The following is a 25516-nucleotide window of genomic DNA, read 5'->3' on the forward strand; positions in this document are numbered from 1 at the left end:
CCAGCTGGTGTAAATCAAAGGCCGCGCGAGCGAAGTGAGGGGAGCGACGCTGATTTATTCCTGAGAAGGATCCCGGCCCCTTTCGTCTCACGTGTCCTACCAGAGCTGTGCCTGTCCCTCCCCAAAACTGAATGTGTGCTGCTGCTATTACCAATGACCGGTGCTCTTGGTGGGAAGGATTACCAGTGACCTCCCTGCTATGGAGCGGGAGGGTCGGCAGGCCAGCCGGCTAACTGCAGTCGTAGGCTTTTCTTCCTGGTGAGGAGAGAATTGAGAGTTCTCTGCCTACGTTATCCACCAAGGCTGGGGATTTTGGGTGGTCGGACGTAAGCGGGTGGACAGCCCCAGCTACAACCACAAACAAGCCTCACAATACATCACAGGAGCCAAATAAATGAAAAGGACAGAAAGCAGCAGGACGGGGGCCGTCTAGACGGAGAGCTTCCTAAGCCACATGTCCTGCTGTCAAAATCTTCCCTCTGCTAGCTAGTGACACAATCCAGGAACACAGCCAGCTGGGCACCGGTGCCAGCCTGGGCCGAGGGGTTCCACAAACCGGTGCCGCTGAAAACGTGAAGAGTCCATCCTAGGAAATCACACGGACTATCATCAAATTCCCCACCAGCCCAGTTCATCTTCCAATGGTTTTCGCCTTCGGCTGAATTCTGCTGATTGGACCTCGGATGGCTCAGAGTCTGTGTCCTCCCTGTGGGCTGGCATTTAATCTCACAAGGGATAGTGCTGGTTCACTGACCCTCCGTGTGCTCCCTTTTGGTTGTTAGGGTCGTTTGACAGCTAGTCTGGGCCTGATCGACCTGGGCTTGTAGCAGTGTCAATAAAAGGAGAATTCCTTTCTCCCCTTGAGCCTGGTACTAAACCACAGCAGGATTCTATCTTCCTACAAACCCATCTGTGATTATGCATGCTGCATTGCAGCATGAGGAACGAGGAGCAATGGTCTCAAGTTGCAGTGGGGGAGGTCTTGGTTGGGTATTAGGAAAAATAATTTCCCTAGGAGGGTGGGGACGCACTGGGATGGGTTCCCTAGGGAGGGGGTGGAATCTCCATCTCTAGAGGTGTTTAAGTCTTGGCTTGACAAAGCCCTGGCTGGGATGATTGAGTTGGGATTGGTCCTGCTTTGGGCAGGGGGCTGGACTTGATGACTCCTGAGCTTTCATTCTAGCCTTAGGATTCAATGATTCTGGATGCTTTCTCTCAGCTCCTGTGCCTGTCTGGTTTGTAAACTTTTTGGGATCATGCCAGTCTTACTAGGGGTTCTGAAACACAATGTAAGCCCAATGTTAGCAGGGCCTCTGGTCATTAGTTTAATTCATTAAAATAATTTGAATAGATTGTGTGTGATGGTGCCAACGAAACTGAAGCAGTGCCATAGTTCTATTTTTGAGGGGTAAGCTGAGTTGATTTGGACAACCCAACAACCCACGTGGGCCCTGAAATTCACTCTCTTGAATTTCAATAAGTTGAGATTAACTGGACAGTTCTCTCTGACTTGTATTTGTAGGACCCAGGGTTGTCCAAGCGGAGATTCCAAAACAACATATGAAAGTGTCACTTAGGGTAGCATGTCCAAGGCCAAAGAGAAGGCAGAATTCCCAGATATCACTCAAGAAAGTCTCTCCTCAAGCCTATGGAATTCATCCCCAAATTTGACACCATTACCCTGGGCTTGAATAAAGACATTAACTGTTTAACACACTACAAAGCCAATTTCCCTTGCCTTTGACATCCGCATGTTCACATCAACAGCTATGAAAGGAACACACCCAGCGCACTTAATTAGCTTCATTTACACAAGTCCTACAATTGACATGTACTTCTGCTATTATACATATCTTGCATTCTGTTATTTCCACTGCAACTCATCTGATGATGTGGGTCTTATCCACGAAAGCGCATGAGACTAGATATATTTTTGTTAGTCTCTACGGTGCCACAGGATCACTCATTGTTTTTAAAGTTACAGACTGACACAGGGACCCCTCAGTTGTCTAAAGAGGTTTCCAGATGTAGCCACAAGAGGCTCAGGCAGAGTTCAGAAAAGACAAAGACAACCACCCACTAGTCCAATTGGTTATCCGAGTCCCCAACACAGCATTTGACCATGGCAAGCCTATATGTAGCAGCTGTTGGCATAGCATGTGCTAGCAATGGTGCGTACAGTAGCCCATTGGTTGCATGACAACACTCAGTAGCCCGCTCAAGTGCTCCTGAACCTCCTGAATATCACATCCAGCAAACACAGAGAGGCTAGGAAGTTTCCTTTGGTGGCTAACAGCTTGCACAAAATGCCACGAGCAATTTTGACATGTGCCCAATGGGACAGAGAGAAGCTACTTTTCAAGAGACACACTAAAACTCCAGCGGGGTAGGAACAGCTAAAGGGCTCATACACACACACCTGCCTTCTCTCTTTTGCCAACCTGCCTTCTAGGTATAGCAAGCTTTAAAAATACAGAGCCGGAACCACAACTGAAGTCAATGGCTCCCTCCCAATTTACAGCAGCTGAGAATATGCTCCCTTATCCTTTCTCTCCACTCTGATGTTCTCAGGATGCATGGTTAGATCGGATGTGTAGAACCTCTCCCACTGAGATGCACCTGCCTCCATCTACCTGATTGCTCCACACTTGTCTAGCCACACACCAACTCACACCATTGTGTTTACTGTTCAAGTAGCTGGAAGCCAAGCAAGATTTATCCTCCGTTGCTTGGGCCCGGGATCTTATCTAGACTCCTTTCTTGACCCTCTTTACCACAAAGCACCATCAGTAGTTACAACACAGAAGACCGTTATGTCGTTTTCATCCTTATGCCTCTTTCTTCTGCAGAAGCAAATCATTTTGGTTCCTGACATGGATCTGTACATGCATTTCAAATTCATCAGGCCACAGTGTATATTTTAGATCTTATGCAAAGTCATCCATTTCAACATGTATTAAACAAGAACGCCCATTTCCCAGTGGCTAGATCAAGGGACTGAGAAAGGTTTCTGGGTTCTCTTCCCACCTCTGCCAGTGACTCACTCTTTGACCTCGGTCAAATCATTAGAGTGCCCTCTGCTTCAATTTCCTTATCTTGAGAGGCTGGGCGTAGTTTAAAAGGAGCCTAAGGAAGCTAGATATCCAAATCCCATTGAAATTCAATAGACTTAACAGCCTTAAATTCCCTTTCAAATACCAGCCGTGATATTGCTTGCAAAGGAAGGAGGCATAGAAAGGCTCTGTGTAGCTCAAAAGATTGTCTCTTTCACCAGCAGAAATTGGCCCAATAAAAGGTATTATCTCCCCCACGTTATCTCATCCATAACAAGTCTATTTGCATGTCCCCTCCCTGCCCACTGTATGAATTAATGTTTGCAAAGTGCACCAGGAGGAAGGTGCTCAGATACTAGGGGAATCAAGGCCAGCGAGGTTTCTAGCCAAATTAAGTGATTTCTCAGAATTCTTATTAGATTCAGCAAACTGTTAGTCGATTTTGAACATGACTGATTACAATGAGCGGTAGAAAAGATATTTTGCATTGTGAGCTGAGACCAGACAACTTGTTTCATTTGTGGCTTACAGCAAATGGATCTGAATAACTGCAACACTTAAAAGCTAGGGTGGTCATTCTTTTGCAAGATTAAAGCCTTCTTCTGTACATATCCGCAACCAAGGCTGTTTTAGAAGCACTGGGTTTTCCTGTGTGTACAATCTCTCTGCTCCAGCCTCTCATTTTTCAAGTAAATTCCAATGGAACTAGAAGGGGGGTTTTTTAATAATCTTTTTATACTTAAAAAACCCTATTAGATTTGTATTGCATTTTTCTCCCTGTATTCTCCCCAAAGCCCACAGTTAATGAGAAGAAATCAGTTTATTGCACTAGCTGGCACCTCTGTGCTGAAATGGCAGGATTCTTTCGTTACCAACCCATTTGCTGCTTAATTGAAATTTTTTTTCTCCAGACTAATTTCCATGCCGAGGCTCTCTTTGAATGCAGATGTATTAGCCAGAATTGATCACCCGTTCCAAACAAACATTTTCTACTGAGTTTGCAAATCAAGGGTACAGGGGTTTTTAAAGCCAACCATCCCATTATCGGACACGTTGGTCTGGGGTCGGACAATTTTCTAGCTCCAACATGGGAACCCAAATCAGACAATTTAGTCTGAAATATATAAAAACTAGACAGTCTATTGTAAAATGTGTGGGTGCAGATTAGCCCGGGTTAGATTTAGATTGAGAGAGGCTTAATCTATAGAAGCTGTAAAGGAACACAGTGGGTAAACAACTCCTAATTTCATATTCCAGATCATTTCTGGTCATAAATCCTCTCCCGCATTGGCAAACTAGCATCTTTACTGCTGAAATAGAACAAAAACAAATTTAAGGGGGGAAAAAAACCCTGCCATCGCAATTTGCAGAAAATTATTCCATTCATAACCTTAGGGAGATCAGACATTGTGTTTAGGAAGGTTAAGGGCCTAGAAACTGAAACACTGCTCTTAATTATTTGCCAGCTATTAGAGACGTTAATCTTTGCTATGCTATCTCCCCCTATACACAGACATATGACGTGCATCTTAAATCACTAGCGACCTCTGACCCGTCAGGATCTATATCACATTGTTTTAGATGCTAGTAAACCTCATTTTTTCTGGGTAATCATTTAGGGTATGTCTACACTACCACCCTAGTTCGAACTAGGGTGGTTAATGTAGTCATACGAACTTGCAAATGAAGCCCGGGATTTGAATTTCCCGGGCTTCATTTGCATGTTGCCGGGCGCCACCATTTTTAAATGTCCGCTAGTTCGGACTCCGTGCCCACGGCTACACGCGGCACGAACTACGTAGTTCGGATTAGGCTTCCTATTCCGAACTACCTGTACTCCTCGTGGCTTCATTTGCAAGTTCGTATAACTACATTAACCACCCTCGTTCGAACTAGGGTGGTAGTGTAGACATACCCATATATAGTAGCCCAATGTCTGTGACTCTGTAATGCTGAAATGCTGGCTGTTCCCTCTGGGCAGTGCTGTTGCCTCCCGCTGTGGATCTCGGCTGACTTCTGCACCACTCAGCCGGGCCGCCGCACGGGAGCAAGCAGCACAAGCGGCTGTTTGGGGTCCACGCTCCCCATGCAGCATGGGGATGCCGGGAAGTGAAGTGCGGTGTGACAGTGGCTCCAGGACTCACCTCTTGGCCATGAACATTACTGCCCCGCCCCCTTCGCCTCCCGCCGTGGCGCTTGGCTGACTTCTGTGCCACTCAGCCGGGCCGCCTCGCAGGAGCAAGCGGACATTTGGGCTCCGCAGTCCCCCAAGTGAGAGCTGAGAGAGAGGGGAGGGGCAGGCAGTAGGCAAAGGAGAGAGAGAGAGAGAGAGAGAGAGACGGATGTGGAGGAGAGACCTGAAAATCCCGTCTTATGACGGGCTATTGGCTAGTGATAGTATATTAACCTGGTACCATGCCAGTCTAAGCATTTCTGTTTTGGAGCTAACGGTCCACAGCTTGTGTTTGTGGTAACCATTTCACCACTGCTCCTCAGAGGATCCGAGTCTATGACAGCTCCCATCAACAGCACTTGGCTCATTAATTCAAGCTGCAGTATCGGAGAAGCCCTGGGTCTAATCCCCAGTGTAAGACCAAAGACAGCAGCCAACATATCATCAGTATTAGCATCTGCTAATGTCAATGACCGAGCAGGAGGAAATGGGAGACTTGATGTCCACTGAATCGCCTAGGCATCATTCCAAGTGGCAATCAAAGATCAGAATAAAAGCCCCGTCTAGTACTTCGGAGAGTCTAGGGCCAGGAGGGACCATTGTGATCTTCTAGGGCAGTGGTCACCAACCAGTCGATCGGGATCTACGGGTCGATCTTGGCACCTCTGACGGGATCCTGACGGGTTTGGCCACGAGGCTGTTAGGTGCCAGTATTTCAGCTGCCCTTCCTCCCACTGCTGCACTTCTCCTGCCCTTTGCCTTAGAGCTGCCCCTCCCAAGGAGCCTCCTGCTTTCCGTGCAGGGCAGGGGAAGGAGAGGAGGGTGCTGATGTCAGGGTGCTCCCTCTCCAACCCCTGTAGCCTGTCTCCACAGAGCAGAGTGGGGGGAGCACAACAGGGCTTGGGATGGAAGGAGTTTGCCAGCTGCTTTTGGGAGCGGTGCAGGGCCAGGGCGCCTTAGCCCCACTGCACCACCACCTATGAGCCATCTGAGGTCAGCAGTGTCCAGCAGGAGCCAGCTCCTAACCCCTGCTCCAGTCATGAAACCCCTCCTACACCCCAAGCCCCTAACCCACGCTCAGCTCAGAGTCCCTCTCACACTCCAAATCCCTTGGCCCAAGACCAGAGCCTGCGCCCCAACCCTCAGCCCCTGCGTGGTGAAAGGCAGGGAGAATGGGGGAGGGAGGGAGGATGGAGTGAGCAGGGCCAGGGCCTCGGAGAAGGGGCAGGAAGGAGGCTGGGACAGGGGATTTGGGTTTGAGGTAGATCCTGGATTGCACTTAAATTCAAAAAGAGACCTTGTGCTTCAAGAGGTCGGGAACCCCTGCTCTAGTGTCGTGTGACCTCCTGCAAGGACACGGGCGTTCGCACATCCCCGATTTCATTCTGTTTGAACTACAGCAGACCTTTCCGAAAAACGTCCCAACTTGATTTCAAAATTACCTGTGATGTGGAACCCACCGTGACCCGTGGTCAATTGTTTCCAAGGAGTTTTGGAAGGGCGGGAGGAAGGGCGCCAGCCACGCCCACCGGGCCATGACTAGCTTTTCATCCCATTCCCCGGACTATCAGGGAGCGAGGGGAAAGTACTTGCATTTTGTGCGTGCCTCTCACACCTGGCTAGTGAAGGGAGGGGCAGAGGGGTAAATCACGGAATGCAAGCACTTTCCCCTCGCTCCCTAATAGTCTAGGGAACGGGGTGAAAAGCAAACCCCGGCCCGGCACACATGGCTGCTGCCCCCTGCCCTCCTGAAACTCCGCCCTCGATTGTTTCACGGGTGAATTACCCTCACTCCGTTTGAGTAAATGTGAAGGAGGCCTCCTGAGTATCGAGAAAAATCATGCTCCTCCTATAAACAAAATAATAAACTAAAAAGTGTCAGCAGCTCCCAACGCCTGTCTATGGCCTGCCCTTGGAAAACAGACAGATTAGCACAGGACACTGCGACTAGCACAATCTTTTACCTCCATCAGACCAGTAGCAATGGCCTCCCGCTCAGGGTACCTCTCTCTGGAACAATCCAGTAAGTGGGAAGTGCCTTACCTCCCCATTGTTCTTATTAAGGGGCAGTGCTTTTTTGTGTTTAAAAAAAAAAAAAAGGTGCCAGTACTCATTTCTTCAGGAAAGTAAATTTGAAAAACGCCTCTCCCACCCGTCTTCTTACTGCGTCCCCTAAACCCTTTTCTACTGAATTTGTGATAAACTTTTATCATCATGTTGCAATAAATAAAAATTGTTGAAATAAAAAAATCAAAACAAGACATTTGTATAGGCCGTTTATTACTTTGATTTTAAAGAATTAATCTATGAAAACATCCTACATTGAGTTTCATCTCGCTGTTCCCGCAGAAGGAGTCAGTCAGGCTGGGGGCTGTGCCGAGGGAAAACGACGCAGCGCAAGTGTTCCAAAAAAAAGGTGCCGGTACGCCGTACCGGTGCGTACTGGCACAGAAAAAGCACGGCTAAGGGGTCCCATTCAGCTCTGGGCAAAGGGTCAGCACAAAAACCAGACCCAGAGCTGTACTTGGGTGCATTGCAGTTGCATGTTGGTACAACGAGGAGTCCTGCGGCATCTTAAAGATGGACAAATTGTTCTGGGTACAAGCTTTTGTGAAACCATCTGGCAGAGTGGGGTTTTTTACCCATATACGCTGATGTCCAAGTAAATCTGCTAGTCTCTAAGGTGCCACAGGACAACGCGTTATTTTTGCAGATGCAAACTAACACGGCTCCTGCTCTGTGTCTTGTCTCCTTTAGAAAGCAATAGGTTCCACAAGCTAGGGAAGCAGGATTCTCTGATGTACTTGCAGCACTTCCCACATCAGGGCCAGCCGGGCGCACTGCATTCCCTCCCCACTGCCATGAAAACAGACATCAAAAGGCAGAACTCAAAGCTGTACTGTGCATGGCAATGCAGGGCCCATTATGGCAGCATCTAGGATGAAATATTAGCTCATTTCTGGCTTGGAAATTACATCTTATTGCAAAACTGAAAATGGAGATTCAAAGGTTTAGTCTCTCTAGGTGAAATTCGTCCCTGCATGGCTGGCAATAACCAGGGCTAGGCCTCATGTAAGCCCTACTCTGTAGGCTTCAGTGAGATTTCAGTGGTTTACAGCTCTTGAAGGCTGAAGTGGAGTTAGCTGGTGCCTAGGCCTGGATGATCTTTTCAGAGGTAAATTTCACACCTTATGGGACAACCGATCACTTTGCTTACTCCACCCAGGAAGTCACCAAGGTGTCTGTAAGTGGCTTCACCCAAGGTCTACACACCAGATAACTCTACTTAAGCCTTCAAGCCACTTGGCCCTTGTCTATTCTTACCTGGAGATCAATGCTCTGGAGTTCAATCTTCCGGGGTTTGATTTAGCAGGTCTAGTAAGGACCCAGTCAATCAACTGCTGATGGCGCCCCCATCAACTCCAGTATTCCACAAAGGCTCAAGGAGTAAGGGGAGAAAACAAAAGAGTTTCTCCCATCAACTTCCCACAATGGAAATTCAACATAAGGAACATCAACTCCAGCTACACTATTCTTGTAGCTGGCATTGCGTGTCTTAAGTCGACTGTCTCCTTAAATATAGACCTGGCCTTAGATGCCAAGATGACTGATATCCTTGCCTCTCCCACCCTCAGAGCCAGCCCTATCTTGCGAGGAGTATCATTCTAGGGTTGCACTCTGCTGTGCTCCCAGCCACAAAGACCCTGAGGCTGTCTCCCAACTCAGAACCCTGCATTGCAGATAACTTCATCTGCATTGGCCAGAAAGTATGGAAGAAAACACAATGCTTTCCCCCAGAGTGCTGCATGAACTATGAAGCCATGTGACACCATTAAAGCCAATGAGACCTGTGCAGTTCCAATCTCCCCCCCCCCCACACACTTTGAAAAGGAGAAAGTCAGAGCTCTGTACGTGCTCCTTTGCTATTTGCGATGTACGTACGTGGTAATTGGTGGCCTGTAATAAATCTAGGCTAATCTCCGAGTGTGTTTTCCCACTGGGGTTTGGTGCTGCAGTTCACACTTCTGATTTAGTCAGACGCCAGGGGTCTGTACCGATATTAGCAAACGGATTTAGTTCATTCGTCATCTCGCTGGTACTTGGGATTCTATATTCTGAGATGTTTGGGCTTGGCAAACAAATTAGCAGAGACCAGTCTCATTAAGAACCCACAGAGCTACCTAGCCCCTCTAGCAATGGAAACAAGGCGCTGGCTGCTCTGCCTTCAGATCCCCAGCCCTGCACCGCATGGGATACAGTCTCTACAACAGCTACAAATTAAACCTTTCCTTTCTTTTCAATCACGCAGCTTGGCGGCATCCAAAGAAGCTGAAGCGGCAGCTCGGTCTGCTCCGAAGCCCATGTCCCCATCGGATTTCCTGGATAAGTTGATGGGCAGAACCTCAGGCTACGATGCCAGAATCAGACCAAATTTTAAAGGTAGGCACCAGCCAGCTATTTTATTTTGTTTGCTTCGGGACACTGTTTACATGCCACCCCATGAATGTCTTCCTGGTTGGAAAGGAACTACACGGACTTCATATGTATCGTGATAAAGCTCCCACTCAAACTTGGTGGGTTCTGCACTTTCAGGCAGATTGCTTGCCTCAGAGGCTCACAATAGCCCTCAATTTAGGAACCACACCTAGGGCATCAGCTTGCTATTTGTCGAACTGCTCTCGTCATTGGGCAGCATGAGGTACAGAGGGAAACCAAACTCCACAGTTCTAGTGGACCCCCATCCCAGATGACACAGCACTGGATAAACCCCTTTCTTTTCCCCAGCCAGTCTTTTCCCTGAGTGGAAAATGGGGAGCGCCTGGCGGGCAGGACCCATGCCCATCTACTCTGGGTTCCAGTTCAGAGTCCTGTAAAAGCAGCTGTCAGTAAATGTCTCCAACACGAGTTGCGAGACGGCTACAAAACCCTGGGCTACTTCCCCACACCTTCCCCAGCACCTTCCTAACCTCTGGCTCTTCCTCCTGGTACCTGCTTGTACTTGCTCCTCCTAGGTCCTCTGCAGCGCTCCCTCTTTCCTCTCAGCTCCCCACGTGATAACTAACAACAGGGAAGCTCTTTTTAACCCGTCTCAACTGGTTCTTTAATTGGCCCCAGGTGTTCCAACTAGCCTTAGCTCACTTGACTCTGGAAGCCCATTTAATTAGCTCCAGGTACTTAATTGCCCTGATTGATTCCAGCAAGTTCCCACTGGTTCTGGACTAGCCCCTGCCCGTTTATACTGGGAACAGAAATTTACTCAATCTAAGGCTAACATACCTCCCTTCTCACTCTCTTGGACCCCTCTGGCCTGACCCTGTCACAGTGTACAACATCTTCCATCCTTTGGGACCTTCCAAACGTTCTTTACTCATTTGTTATCACACCGTTATATTGGAATCAGTTCATTTGCAACTGAAATGCAATTGTTTCTGGGGTGAAATATAATGACCGTACAACCAGAAACACAGTAAAGGTAGCGCACAAAGGTGAAAATAACATCCCATTGAAATTGCAGAGATGGTCTCGGGGAGCAAAATATTAATACTTTGGCTCGTGGGATTATAACCAAACTGCCCATCCCCATATTATGAAACAAGAAAGGGGACCTGTCTGGATGCCAAACTGATGGAAGCAGGGGATCCTGGAACAGAACGGTGTCTCTTTATACAAAGGTTGTAAACTGTGGTGTTGGAATATATATGGTGAATGGGGATGAAATTACCATTGTATTTCATAAACGGTGGGGAAGCTGTAAGAGAGTGACATTGGTTGTCCCAAATAAGTGCTGACAGAAGTCTTTAGTCCCCACTTCTTCCTTATTCATGTCAAGCATCACACATGTCAGATCTGTCACATTACAAAAATATTATAGATCTTTAAAAACATTCACTGGGATTATTTTTTTCACATTCCACCTCTTGTGAAGCCAGGGGCCTTGGTTACAGAGGACAGGACTAGGCTCCAGAAATACCCCCCCGTCATGAATCTCAGAGCTCAGGTCAACTGACTCAGGCTCGTGAGGCTTGCAGGGTTGACATTCAAGCTTGCTGCAGAGCCCAGGTGCTGAAATCCAGCAAGGCGGGTGGGTGTCTGTCCAGCCTGAACAGGAATGTCTATGCTACAGTTTTAGCCCCGTTGCACATGCTCCTCCAGACTGAGTTAATTGACCTAAGCTCTGAGACGCGGCGCTGCTGTGGGTGTTTTTTGTGGTGCAGACATGCCCAGAGCGTCTGTCTGAACAAGGCTCCGAGGGAGCCCTAAATATGTCTAAAAAGGACTTCAAATCGTTTTCTACACATGACAACGTGGCAGCTTGAAAACCCAGCAGCCTGGGGTTTTCTAGGGCAAGGAGTGACAGCTGGGTCCATAGGGAAGCTCCCTTTCCAAGGGGATAAAGTCAACGTTTCTAGCTCTGTAGCATACACAATTGCAGCCACTAAAGTCACCATGTTTTTATAAAGAGAAAAGACATCAGTGACGTAAAGCTTCATCTCTCCTCTCCTAGGCCTCAGCCACCTGGGGTGAGGCACTTATTGTTTTGGTGAGGAAGGGAGAAATTCCACATCAGGGAAATAAGAAAAACTGCCTCTGGGTTTGTCTCCATTCCACCGAGGATCGACACTGCAGTAATCGATCCACCAGTGGTCCATTTATCATGTCTGCTTAGACACAATAAATCAATCCCTGAGCACTCTCCCATTAATGCCAGTACTCCACCAGAACAAGAAGAGTAGTTGGCATTGATGAGAGAGCAGTCCCCACTGACCTTACCACATGCAAGACACCCCAGTAAGTATGTCGACTTCTGCTACGCTATTTATATAGCTGAAGTGACGTAGATTACGTCAGCAGATGATTTTTTTAAAAGAGCTTTTGGAAGATACACAGGGGCTTGGCAAATTACACTAAAATTGTCAGGGGTGGACTAAATGGTGCTTGGTCCTGCCGTGAGGGCAGAGGACTCGAACTGATGACCTCTGGAGGCCCCTTCCAGTCCTATAATTCTGTGAAATCCCAACACAGACGGGTTAGCGGGCAGAGAAGTGGAGCAGCAAAAGGAGCAGGACAATATAGACTGACCACAGGACTCACATTGTTTATCACATGGGTGGCCATCTTAGCTCCCCATGTGCACTGTGGGGCTGAGAGACAGGTTCGATGGGGGGAGGGAGGCATTACAAAGGCATGGTGAAGTGTGCGCATGCTATTGTGAATGGTGCCATGGACTTCCCCAATGGCGCAGAGCGGTCAGGACCTTCGTCACTCAGCTGATCTACAAGATGGCACCAGCAGCGTAGCCGCACCTTCCTCATAAGCCCTCAGTCCAGGCCCGCTGACAGGGCGTAAAAGGGGCAATTTCTGCATGGCCCAGTGATTCAAAATGGCCAGAGCCATCCTTACGTGTCTGCAGAATACAGAGCTGCGTAGGACACCTGAAAATGTGGGGGCCCCCTGGGTCTTAATGTCCACCCACCCACCCACCTCTTCCTATCCCTGCTCTGTGGCTCAGTTTTCTCCAGAGAGAATCTAGTTAACTCAAAAGTGACAGCGCCGGCCAGAGCTCTTCGCGGGCACCGAACCTGGGAAAGAGCCATTCGAGTGGTGAGGAAGCCACTTAACAGGCAGTTGCCAACCCTAGGTCTATCCTGCCAGTTGCTGAATTGACTCTGTGGGTGAACGCGACCTTGGCTTAATATTTGCTTTAAAATATTTCCTCAGAGTGTGGCTGAAGATTATAACAGCCCGTGGCTAAAATGTCGCCTCCCCCGCCAGCTGCCATCGGGCATCGGGGCACCGGTTTCATAGTGCCGGGAAGGGCCCCATAAATCCTAAGGATGGTCCTGAAAAGGGCCCAGTGCTCCTAGTCACGACTGCTACTGTGGCCGTGGCCGTGGGCAGAGCCGCAGGCCCTTTAAATGGCACCGGAGCGCCACCTAGCACAATCCAAGCAGAGCTGAGGGCAATGTGCTCCGGAGAGCGATGAGGCCGCCTCAGGGAGGTTAACCCCAGCCCCGCCCATTCTGCCTGAGGCCCCACCCCTTCTGGGCCACCTCCCACTTTATGCTAGGCCTGGTGAGGCTATTGGGTCCAATGCATACCCAGCTATCGGTGCAGTACTAAACCACAGGGAGGGGCACCACCTACTGTAGGGGTTCCCAACCACTGGTTTGCGGACCGGTGGCCGGCCATGAACCCCTGCCTGCCGGGCTGTGGCACTCTGGCCCTGCCACACCCACAACTGCTAATTAGCCACGCCCACTGGGGAGCGCCGTTCCTTATAAGATGTGCACCTGCGCACACACTAAAAATTCTCCTCCCACTCGCCCATGGTGAGTGGCACTGCAGGCTGCCCTAATGAGACAGCCTCACCACAGCCCTGGTTCCCACTCCGCCGGTGGCCACGTGGCCCTGCCGGTGGGGCTGCGTGGTGGGCAGCTGCCCCGTGTCCTTTCTGTTACGGGCGGTGTGTTCAGGACCAGGGAGTAGAGCCTTCGTGGCTATGAGCGTCCCGGCGTTTATCGGTATTACTGAGGATCAGGTTAGAGGCCCCAGGGAACCGCACTGGGGGTCCATGATATCCGCCCCTCCTCCAGCCTTAGAGCAGCCGTGACTGGAGCAGATGCGCTCAGCTGGTGGCTGGGAGGCAGCGCAGGGCTAGGTGAGGGGGTGGGGCAGACTCTGGGGATTCTGGGGGGCTCTGAGGGCAGAAGGCTGGCACTGGGGGGGTTGGATGCAGGGGACTCTGGGACCAGTGGCTGGCACTGGGGGGTAGTGGAGGAGTGCAGGGCTCTAGGGGTTAGGGCTGGCACTGGGGGACTCTGGAGGCCGGAACTTTTGGCAGACCAGCAACATTTTATTTGCATACACAGTATTTGCATAATGAATATGCAAATGTGCAACTAAACCGTTACCAGTCCACCAAAAGTTTCTGAATGGGTTTGCCAGTCCCTGCTATCAAAACGGTTGGGAACCACTGCCCTACTCTTGGGATAATCACTGAGATTCACGGCTGGTAAATGCAGGACAGGGATTCCCTTGGAGAGGCTGAAGCAATCAAGCTGCATTTGACTTAATACCACATCTGCCTGTGAGGTTGGTTTTATGTGCTCCCTTTCTCCCAGCTCACCTGGACTCACACTGCTCTGGCTGAGACATTCTGGCTGTGGCAATGCATTGCCATGGCATGGGCAGAGTGCTGTGATGTCAAGTGGAGAAGCAGCAGCTGGAGTAAATTAAGGGCTTGATTCTCATTTAAACAAAGGCCCCTTTTACTCTGCTCTGGCCGTGCAAAGGTAAACGCAATTTACACTGTGCAACCAGTGTAAAGGGACCTTCATGCAAGTCAGAATCAGGCCTGAACTGTTAAACAGAGAAGATCTTGTTTCCACATAACCTCGCAACCTTATCGAGGAGGATCAGTGGTATATTGCACCTGATCCCTTAAACTTTTTGTGCATCAAGCCACACAAATTATGGCTCTCCAGATGCCAGCCGAGTTGTGCTGTCAAAAAGTGTTACTGCCAACTCAAGGGAATTCTTTATAAGGGCTTCTCCCACCACATAAAGCCTGATAGTACTCAAATTAACGGTAGCTTAGCTACAAGTGAACATGACTTGATCACATGTATAATGTGCAAGCAGAATAAAGTGCAGACCAATAATATATCTGCACTAGGGGCTTTAATAGGTCCAATTTCACAAAGCCAATTATGAATCAAATGAGCTGTGAAAAAGAATTTAATCAGAAAAAGAAAGAATGATAATTGGGAAACATTTAAAAACACCTTACAAGATGCTCAAAAAAGCCACAATTGAGGGAAAAGGCCTTACAGATTTAAAAAACAATCTGGTTTAGTAGGTGTGCACCTTATCGGGAACAGCGCTTAGATTAGAAGGAAAACAAAGGCAACTGTAAAAAAATAATATTTTACAATCTATAATTAGTCTGGAAAAAAGGAGACATGATAACAGCTTTCAAGTACCTAAAAGGGTGTTACAAGGAGAGGAAAATGTGTTCTCTTTAATTTCTAAGGATAGGACAAGAAGCAATGGGCTTAAATTTCAGCCAGAGAGGTTTAGGTTGGAAATTAGGCAAAACTTCCCAACTGTCAGGGTGGTGAAACACTGGAATAAATTACCTAGGGAGATGGAGGAATCTTCATCACTGGAGACAGGAGCGGCCCGTGAGCCTAGGCGAGCTAGGCAGCTACCTAGGGCGCCGCTGGCCCGGGCGCACAATGATGACGTCATGGCCATTGACGGCCATGCAGGCAGGGGTGCCGATTGCACTGCCCCGCCTAGGGCGCCAGCTACTGCAGCCGGCCTCGGGCCGCTCCTGACTGGAGATATTGAAGAGCAGGTTGGACAGACATCTATCAGGCATGATCTAGATGGTGCTTGGTCCTGCCGTGAGGGCAGGAGACTGGACTCGATGACTTGTGAGGTCCCTTCCAGTTTTAGGATTCTATGATTCCTAGACAGTCGCTTCCCATTCTGTCTGTGTGAAACTGATTGTTCCTTCCTAAGTGGGGTACGTTGCCGACCGATCCTGTAAACCTTGTTTCACAAGGCATAAGGGATCGATCGGTCAGCAAAGGCTTCCTCAGCCGACCGATCCGCGTCTAGACTGCTGCACTATGCCGGATCAGCTGATCGTCGGCACAGCATGGCAGCCATGTTTATTTTAATGAAGCAGGGATTATTTAAATCCCCGCTTCTTTGACTATGCCGGGTAAACTAGTTTACATGGCTCCATCGACAGAGCCATGTAGTCTAGACATACCCTATATGCCTACGCCTAGTCAAGGCTTATTGACTCTCTTCAACACAAGTGGAAGTGTTGTTACAGGATTTTACTGTATTGGCACAAGGAAATAAGTAGAGAAAGCATCAAAACCATGCTTACGCTTAGCAACATTACCAGCACTTCCACTGCTTGCTGGGCTCTTAGAAGATATTTAGGGAGTAAATCAGAGCTAAATAACAGCACTGAACAATGAGGCTATGTCTACACTAGGGACTTATTTCGAAATAAGTTATTTGGAAATAATAATTCCCAAAATAACTATTTTGAAATAAGCTATTCCTCTTCACCAGCTGGAGTTATTTCGAAACAGGCCCTTTATTTCAAAACAACGGGCTTGGTAGTGTGGACACTCGCCCTGTTATTTCAAAATAAGGGGAGTTGTTTCAAAATAACTCCCCAGTGTAGACATGTCCTGATAGCCAGGACTGGTGGCTCTAACAAACTTTCCAGGACCACACGAAACTTGGCCACACCCATGATAAATGGACATCCAGCTAACTAAAATCATGCCAGACCACGGATGTTGCCGGACCAGAGAGGTTCAACCTGTATTTGCTCATCACAATGAATATTCCTGAATAACTCCCCATGTAGCTCAGACAGTCGCTATTTTTCATTCCTAAACTCTCCTTTCCAAGCGCTTTGTCCTTGACTGCTCCCCAAGATAAACCAGGACCCACAATCACAAAGCCACTGTTGTGAGATTCTAATTTCTGTGGCTTGTTTTTGTTTCTTACTGTCAGGTCTTTTTTCCCTCTCCGGGAATAATTGGTCTATGATCATGCAAAACACCTACAAGCCATTAATCATTGCATTAACACCTGCAGTCCAGATGCAAGGACTAGGTTCTGTCCCAGGTTTTCCCATGCAGACGCTCACATTAAGAGCATACCTGGGGAGACGAGCGAAAGGCAACTATCTGTAATGCCAGTGCAGCAACTCAGGGTTAAAAAATGCATCACTGGCACTTTTTACCCCCATGGTGCACACGCACACACACAAAAGAAATTAAACTTTAATATTTAATGAAATGTATACATTATCCTGCTGCTGATGGCCGCTGTATTGTAATTTTATTCAGGATAATTTAATTTTAGATTTATTTCAATGAACTTCCCCTTCCCCATGGGGGCAGTTGACTGGCTTAGTCTCCCACACATAAATCAGCATCCAATTTATATGGGAGTCACGGCCGCAGCTTTGCAGAGCGTGGGGTTGTAGCTCTCAGAGCACGTCACTTAAATTAACTGGCAGCAACTCATAAAGGCACTTTAATGGCTTTGGTTGAAAATAAGGCCAAGATTGTGCCAGATCGATTTTGGGGGAGGCTAAGATTAAAAGGGAGGGAGATTATGGAAGAGCTTGAACTGCTCCTTGAAGTCACACGTCCTTCTATTCTCAAGAATAGGAAATAGCATCTGAGTTTTGTTTGAGTTTGGGGAGCACAGTTAGTACCCAGGAAGGTTCGAATCTGACAGAGATAGTTAGATCCTGAGAAGAGCTGTGGACATTTCCACATCCCCCACACCCTTCCCCGCAGCCTTGACTCTGTCATGAACTGCAGTACTTTTCCTTGCTGTTCCAAGTCTGGACTCCTGCACAGCTGTGTTCCACCCCAGAGGTGACTGCATTTTAGTGGCAAGTGAGGCAATTCCCAGGTATCCACATAGGTCTTGGTTGTCAGAAGTGCTGTGTACTCATAGTTCCCATTCACTCCAGCTGGAGTGGCAGGTGCTTAGCACGTCTAACAATCAAACCCATAGAAAGCAAAAGTCTTCTCTCAGATCCGTAGGGTAGACGTTGCCTGCACTAACATAGGCGGCAGCGAGGAGTTCCACATGGCTTGGCAAGGATAAAAGAGCACAGCAGAAATCTTTCATGTACAGCAGAAGAGAATGTTACCGCTACAATAGTTTATCATGTTAGTTTAACATTTCGTGCATGGTCCATTGGGATGAAAGGCTTCTTGCACAGACAAAATACTATGTGTACACACACACACACACACACACACACACACACTTTGCTCTCGTACAGTTGCCCTTGAGTTTGATTCAGGGAAACTGATAGAATCCTAGGGTTGGAAGAGACCTCAGGATGTTATTGAGTCCAGCCCCCTGACCAAAACAGGACCAAGCCCAACTCAATCATCCCAGCCAGGACTTTGTCAAGCCAGGATTTAAAAACCCCTAGGGATGGAGATTCCACTCCCTCCCTAGGGAAATAGTTTTTCCTAACATCCAACCTAGACCACCCCCACTATAACTTGAGAACATCGTTCCTCGTTCTGCCATCTGTCACCACTGAGAACAGCCTGGCTCCATCCTCATTGGAACCCTCTTTCAGGTAGTTGAAATCCCCCCTCACTCTTCTCTTCTGCAGATGAAATAAGCCCAAATCCCTCAGCCTCTCCTCGTAGGTCATGTGCTCCAACCCCCTCATCATTTTTATTGCCCTCCACTGGACTCTTGCCAATGCCTCCACATCCTTACTGTAAGAGGGGGCCCAGAGTTGGACACAATGTGCCAGATGTGGCCTCACCAGTGCCAAATAAAGGAGACTAATCACTTCTCTAGATCTGCTGGCAATGCTCCTCGTAATGCACCCTAATATGCCGTTAACTTTCTTGACTACAAGGGCACACTGTTGACTCATATGCAGCTTCTCATCCACTGTAATCCCTCAGTCTTTTTCTGCTGAACTGCTGCTTAGCCCGTTGGTCCCCAGCCTATAACAGTGCTTGGGACTGTTCTGTCTCAAGTGCAGGACTCTGCTCTCACCCTTGTTGAACCTTGTCAGATTTCTTTTGGCCCAATCCTCCAATTTGTCCAAGTCACTCTGGATCCTATCCCCACCCTCCAGCATGTCTATCTCTCCCCTTAGCTTAGTGTCATCTGCCAACTTGCTGAGGGTGCAATCCATCGCCTCATCCAAGTAATTAACAAAGATGTTGAACAAAACCGGCCCTAGAACCAACACTTGGGACACTCCACTTGAAACTGACCACCAGCCAGACATCGAGCTGTTGATCACTACCCATTGATCCTGACAATCTAGCCAGCTTTCTGTCCACCTGATAGTTCATTTATCCAACCCATCCATCCTTAACTTGCTGGCAAGAATACTGTGGGAGACCGTATCAAAAGCTTTGCTAAAGTCAAGATATTTCACTCACTTCCCAACCCAAACAGAGCATTACAGAGGGAACAAGCAGCAAAAGGAATATCCTAAAACTGCATTTTGCATTAGTGAGTTCACCCAACCTCTACAGTCCACAGTGTTGATTTGCTCCAGGTCGATTTCACATGGGCTCATTCAAACCCTGGGGCTATGTCTAGACTGCAAGCCTCTTTCGAAAGAGAGCGTCTAGACTGCAAGCAGTACTTTCGAAAAAGCAAGCCGCTTTTTCGAAAGAGAGCACCCAGACAGTCTGGATGCTCTCTTTTGAAAAAGCCCTGTTTGCATTCAAGAATGCCTTTTTTCAAAAGAGCACTTTCAAAAAAAGGTGTTCTTCCTCGTGAAATGAGGAGTACCGCTGTCGAAAGAAAAGCCGCGTTCTTTTGATTTAATTTCGAAAGAACACGGCTGTAGTCTAGACGCAGGTGAAGTTTTTTCGAAAAAAGGCTGCTTTTTTCAAAAAAAAACCCTGCAGTTTAGACACAGCCTGGGATGCCAGCTGTGTTTCTATTGGTTAGGAAGGACAATAACCAGAAAAAGATACATTTTTGCAGGTGATAGTCTAGCCTGTACTTGAATTAACCAGTCTGGACAGGGAGCTGTGCAGAGTGAGAGTTACTGTGGCGTTGACAGGGAGATGTCGGGAAGCTGGCAAGCCAACCATTCAGGTTTCTGGGAATTCGTACAAAGAAACTCCACCCGATGCTGTACCGCGCTGGTGCACAGGAAGGTTGTCATGTCTCCGCAAAACTATCGTCTCTTGGTAACAGGTACTGAGCTTACAAAGGGGACAGGACAGAAAGCAAAGGCTCAGTGATCAGGAAATGCCATTAATTTCTGCACAGGAGGAAGCTGACATTGATTACAGACCGCAAGCATCTTGTTAAAATCAGTGGGCCAAAAAGAAGCATTTCATCTTTTTAGAGGCTGTTTAGATTGCAGATGTGGCTTCTGATGCTTCACGTCTCCTTGCCTTATCATCAAGTATAAACCGTCAGATACCATCTGCAATGCTGATTCATGAGCTGGGTAACCAATAGGGATATTTTAAAAACCCAGAACCACCATATGTCATTTTCTTTCTTCTTTTCTGTTGTTTTGGTTTGTTTTTGAAGACTGTCCCCCATGAAGCAGTTACAGCGGAGACTGAAAATAAGCTCAAGTTAAACCACAAATGCATCTGTAAGATGTCTGTGAATGATTTATTGTATGTACTGTCAGGGCACAGAGAAGTGATTTGACCAAATCTCAGAAAACTAGGACTGGAAGGGACCTCGAGAGGTCATCGAGTCCAGTCCCCTGCCCTCGTGGCAGGACCCAGTACTATCTAGACCATCCCTGATAGACATTTATCCAACCTACTCTTAAATATCTCCACAGATGGGGATTCCACAACCTCCCTGGGCAATTTATTCCAGTGTCTGACCACCCTGACAGTTAGGAACTTTTTCCTAATGTCCAACCTAAACCTCCCTTGCTGCAGTTTAAGCCCATTGCTTCTCGTTCTATCTCCAGAGGCCAAGATGAACAAGTTTTCTCCCTCCTCCTTATGACACCCTTTTAGATACCTGAAAACGGCTATCATGTCCCCCCTCAGTCTTCTCTTTTCTAAACTAAACAAACCCAATTCCTTCAGCCTTCCCTCATAGCTCATGTTCTCTAGACCTTTAATCATTCTTGTTGCTCTTCTCTGGACCGTCTCCAATTTCTCCACATCTTTCTTGAAGTGCGGTGCCCAGAACTGGACATAATACTCCAATTGAGGCCTAAACAGTGCAGAGTAGAGCGGAAGAATGACTTCTCGTGTCTTGCTCACAACACACCTTGCTCACAACACACGTCTTTGCTCACAACACACCTTGCTCACAACACACGTCTTTGCTCACAAAGACCAGGGTGTTTGGGATGGTGGGGGACAGGCCTCAACAGCGCTGGGCTCACTCCCAGTTTGTCTAATGTTACTGAAAGCGCATGCTTCAGGGTGTTCTCTGGTCAACCTGCAGGGGTCAGGAAGGGAACTGTCCCTCTCAGTGTATTATGGGAAGGTAGAGAGTTGGGTGATGCATACCAACAAGACCTGCCACTGCAAGCAGAGTCCAGGGCAGAGAATCAGAGACTTAAAAGGAACGTAGGACCAGTTCCGTGGAGGACACGAAAACATTCTTTATACTATCTAGAGTTGGTCTGGAATTTTTTTCACCAAAAAAATGTCAATTTTGTCCAAATCGAAACGGCTCACATAACCCGGCAGCACCAATGAATTTCCCAAGCTCCAGCAAGTACAGCTGACCAGATGTTGTCCCCAGCCCAATGCTCAGTGAGCGGAGCTCTGGCAGACTTTTCTGGCTGTCCTCTGCACAGGGGAGTACTAGAGGAAGAACTCTCGCCCTCTCCACTCTTCAAACACAAGCTGCTTCAGCCATAGCTTGGTCCGGGATATATCTGATCCCTATTTGCAATTGCCAGGCACAGAAATGTATTTGAAATTAGTTGGCTGATTTATTTAATCTCTCAAAGGTAAAACAAAGAGGAAATGTGCTTTGCATGGCAAATTCCGGACAACTTCAGTGGTGCATTCGATATTCTGGGTTCCACCTCTAATCCCTCTTTCCCGTTTGACAACGCCTTCCTCTGCCCCCTGCAAAGTGACCAGTCCCCCGTATTTTAAAGGGGCAGGCTCAACTTTCCAGCCTGTAATTCCAAGGCTGTTACCCAAAGGCTGTGAGGATCAAAGCCTCGAGTTGGAAAGGGATGGGATTCGGTTAGGCTGCACTAGGCAAGGGGCCATGCTCTGCTCTATTATCAAGAGTCTGGCCAAAGAGAGATGACAAATACTGACCAGAAGTGGGACTTGGAGTGGTCAGTGAACTTTTTGTGAATTTTTTGCTGAAACTAGGGATTAAAAAACACCCAGAAGAGTTAACCAGTTAAAGGGGTGGGGGGGCTGGTTCTCCTGGCCAGACTCTCTGATTAACTGGTTACCCATTAAGCATGTTGGTAAGGCACATGTTTACCAGGTAATGGGTTAACCATTTAATCTTTAACACCCCTACCTAAAATCAAAAGTTTTGGTGGGAACGTTCCCATTCCAGTGAAACTGCTACCAGAGAGGTTTCTTGGGTCCAGAATAGAAGGTCCAGTCAAAATAAGAGTGAGGGGGAGGGAGAGGATTTGGCCCTGCACAACATGGAAGTGTGTGGAATATGACTAAGGGGCTACATGTATGACCCACTTAAATTTTCGAACATACATTACATGGGGCAGAGTAAAGGTTATGGTGCCATGTAGAATGCTAAACTGCCGTGCCAATAGGATTTAGCCCAATAATGTGGAGATATGTTTGCCGATGAGCTCACGGTAGTTTACTGATCTGCTCTTAATTTGTTGCACAGGCCCTGCAGTAAACGTCAGCTGCAACATTTTCATCAACAGCTTTGGTTCTATTGCGGAAACGACAATGGTAAGTAACATTAAGGCTAGCTATTCAACTTGTTCGGTCACATTCCGCTTCCAGTGCATGTGACAGGTTTCCAATGGGATGTTTGCTGCTCTTCTGCTCAAGGAGACTGTTGCTACTGGGTTATATTTGAGGGGTGGCTAAATTAACGGCTTGAGTGTACAAGACTTGTAGCATTTCACTGTCCAAAGATCTTGTGCCGTTTAGTGATAGAGATGTAGCCGTGTTAGTCTGGGGTAGCTGAAGCAAAATGCAGGACAATGTAGCACTTTAAAGACTAACAAGATGGTTTATTAGATGATGAGCTTTCGTGGGCCAGACCCACTTCCTCAGATCAAAGAGTGGAAGAAAATAGTCACAACCATATATACCAAAGGATACAATTAAAAAAATGAACAAATATGAAAAGGACAAATCACATTGCAGAACAGGAGGGGGATGCAGGGGGGGGGGAAGGAAGGAAGGTAAGTGTCTGTGAATTGATGATATAGAGGTAGGGAGAGTGGGATGTTTGTGAGTTAATGGTATTAGAGGTGATAATTGGGGAAACTATCTTGGTAATGGGTGAGATAGTTCAAATGTTTGTTGAGTCCTTTTTGGAAAGTGTCGAATTTTAACATGAATGACAGTTCAGAGGATTCCCTTTCAAGTGCAGATGTAAAAGGTCTTTGTAGCAGAATGCAGGTGGTTAAGTCATTGAGAGAGTGTCCTTTCTGGTTAAAGTGGCAAGAAACTGTTTTCTCTTTGTGACGTTTCATGAGCTTTCGTGGGCACAGCCCACTTCTTCAGATGACCAGAGTTTTGAGAGACACCCAACATTTCCCAAAGTTCAAGAGCATTTAGATCTGGGATTTTGAATTAGCCCAGTATAGAGTGAAGGGGCAGCAACTCAAATCTAGATCCAGTCTTTCTCAGATTCTCCAGAATTGGAGAGGGTTTTCACTGCTTTGGAGCCAGTGTCTGCATTTAAAAAAAAAAAAAAAAACAACCCACAGCCTTAAAATTCATTTAATCAAAAACCAACATTAGCAAGATTTTGCAAGCTCAGACCATCTTCAGGGGGAATTAACGAACATTGCTAATAGCAGTATCCAATTTGTAAGGCGCTAGAAGGAGACAATCATGAGGAAAGGAGATAATGGTCTTGAGATGGAGCAATTAAAGATCAGCTGCGACATAATCAGTGAACAGCGAACCAAAGCTCTGGAGGTACAATGCCGTCCTCCCGTATTAATTAAAGATAATTCAGAAATATGATGTTCAATTACTTTTTGTAAGTCTCTCTTTGTAGAAAGATGTTGATTGAAGTATGTAAAACTCCCCCCTTCCAATTGTCCTATGCATTTAGAACAGGATGTTCTGGGTTTTACACACAGCATTTTACACGGGTGTGACTTCCATTGCTTTCTATGGGAGTTACTCTAGATTTACACCAGAAATTGGAGGTGAATCAGGTGCTATCTCTATGCTTAGTTACAATACAGCAGAATTGAAAGCTCAGTATTCTTTTAACGCAATGCATATTTAACTCTATTAACAGGCACACACTGGCATTGAGTATATTTGGACTAAATTCTTAAAGAAATAAAATCCTTAGATGAAGGGCAGCACTTGTCAATAATATTTCAACCCCATGACAGTGCAGTGGGTCTAAACTCACCACCTTTGTTTGCAGATTAATTTGCATAAATAAATTACAAATACCGAGATTCTTCAATTTGTTCATGACTTGGAGAATGGAACTGTGACTAGTGTTGCCATTTTATTGGATAACTTCATTGGGCGGGATGAGCAATAAGCAAATCAGGACGGACCGTTCCTCCATAAAATTCAACGGAGCCGAACTGTTGACTGGCATGGGAGATGTGGCAAGCTTACGGTGTACTTCTCTGTGCAATACACAGAAAGACATCATGCAATACAGCCGGCTTTCATCATATACCTGTTATTTATTGCTCTCCATGGATATGCTGTAAAATGGGTGCGTTGTAAGCCTAGCCCGACAAAGAGAAACACATTGCAGATCTCGCGAATACACTGCAGGGATCTGCTCTGTTCTGTAGTGTCCACCATTTTGGAATCCATTCCTCTGAAGAAAAAAATAATCACTTGGAAAGCATAGGTTTGCTGATTCTTCTCAAGCAGGCATCACGAAACAGAATTGTAGCCCGGGAAATCAGCCATTAGAATCCCCCCTCTACCCGCACTCCTCCAGCTATTTTTTTTTTAATGTCGCAGAGATTAGCGAGGTTGCACAAATGGCATTGTCTCCAAACCGGAGCGGTGGATTTTGAGATGTCAAAACACAACTTCATTCGGAATCAGAACCAAAGCAGAACAGTCCAAAGGTCGCCGCAAAGGAAAACGCCACTCAAACTTTCGCTTCTGGACAGCCGGCGTGTTTCATTTTACACCAGCCAAAATGCATTCTTTCAGCCCTCTGTGTAATATAATCCAGAACACCAAAATAACCCTCTGGAAAGCAAAGTGGCTTCAAAACACAAAAATCAGAATGTTTTGGTCTGAAGATGTTGAAACGGGACATTTTGGACATTAGCTGTAGTTATTGCTTCCTGATTTTCTTCTTCAACTAAATTCTGTCAAAATGAACCTGATGGTGAAGCCTTTAAGTTCTGACAGAACTGCATATTCCAGCAGAGTGTGGTTCCAACCAAATTTCTCCAGCCAGCCCTACTCAAAACAACTACAGAGAACTGCTTGTCACTGGGGTAACTCTAAGATGGCTGCCCCATGAGTGTAGGAGAGCTTTCCGCAGACTTGCAACTCAAGGCCCAGCACCCTTCTAAAGGGACAATGTAAATGACTCAAGGACAGCATGGCTACGGTGG

General features: G+C 47.2%; 1 protein-coding gene across 1 annotated transcript in view; it reads left to right on the top strand.

Moving 5' to 3' along the window:
* GLRA1 (glycine receptor alpha 1) overlaps window positions 1-25516 on the top strand; it is an 86163-nt gene that overhangs the window by 20383 nt on the left and 40264 nt on the right. Inside the window, exons 2-3 of the mRNA XM_014581165.4 lie at window positions 9536-9666; window positions 22603-22670. Coding sequence (XP_014436651.2) covers window positions 9536-9666; window positions 22603-22670 — 199 coding nt within the window. The remainder of the gene's footprint in view (window positions 1-9535; window positions 9667-22602; window positions 22671-25516) is intronic.

This window comes from Pelodiscus sinensis, chromosome 16 (genome assembly GCF_052426305.1).
Source record: "Pelodiscus sinensis isolate ZL-2025 chromosome 16, ASM5242630v1, whole genome shotgun sequence".
Lineage (NCBI taxonomy): Eukaryota > Metazoa > Chordata > Testudines > Trionychidae > Pelodiscus > Pelodiscus sinensis.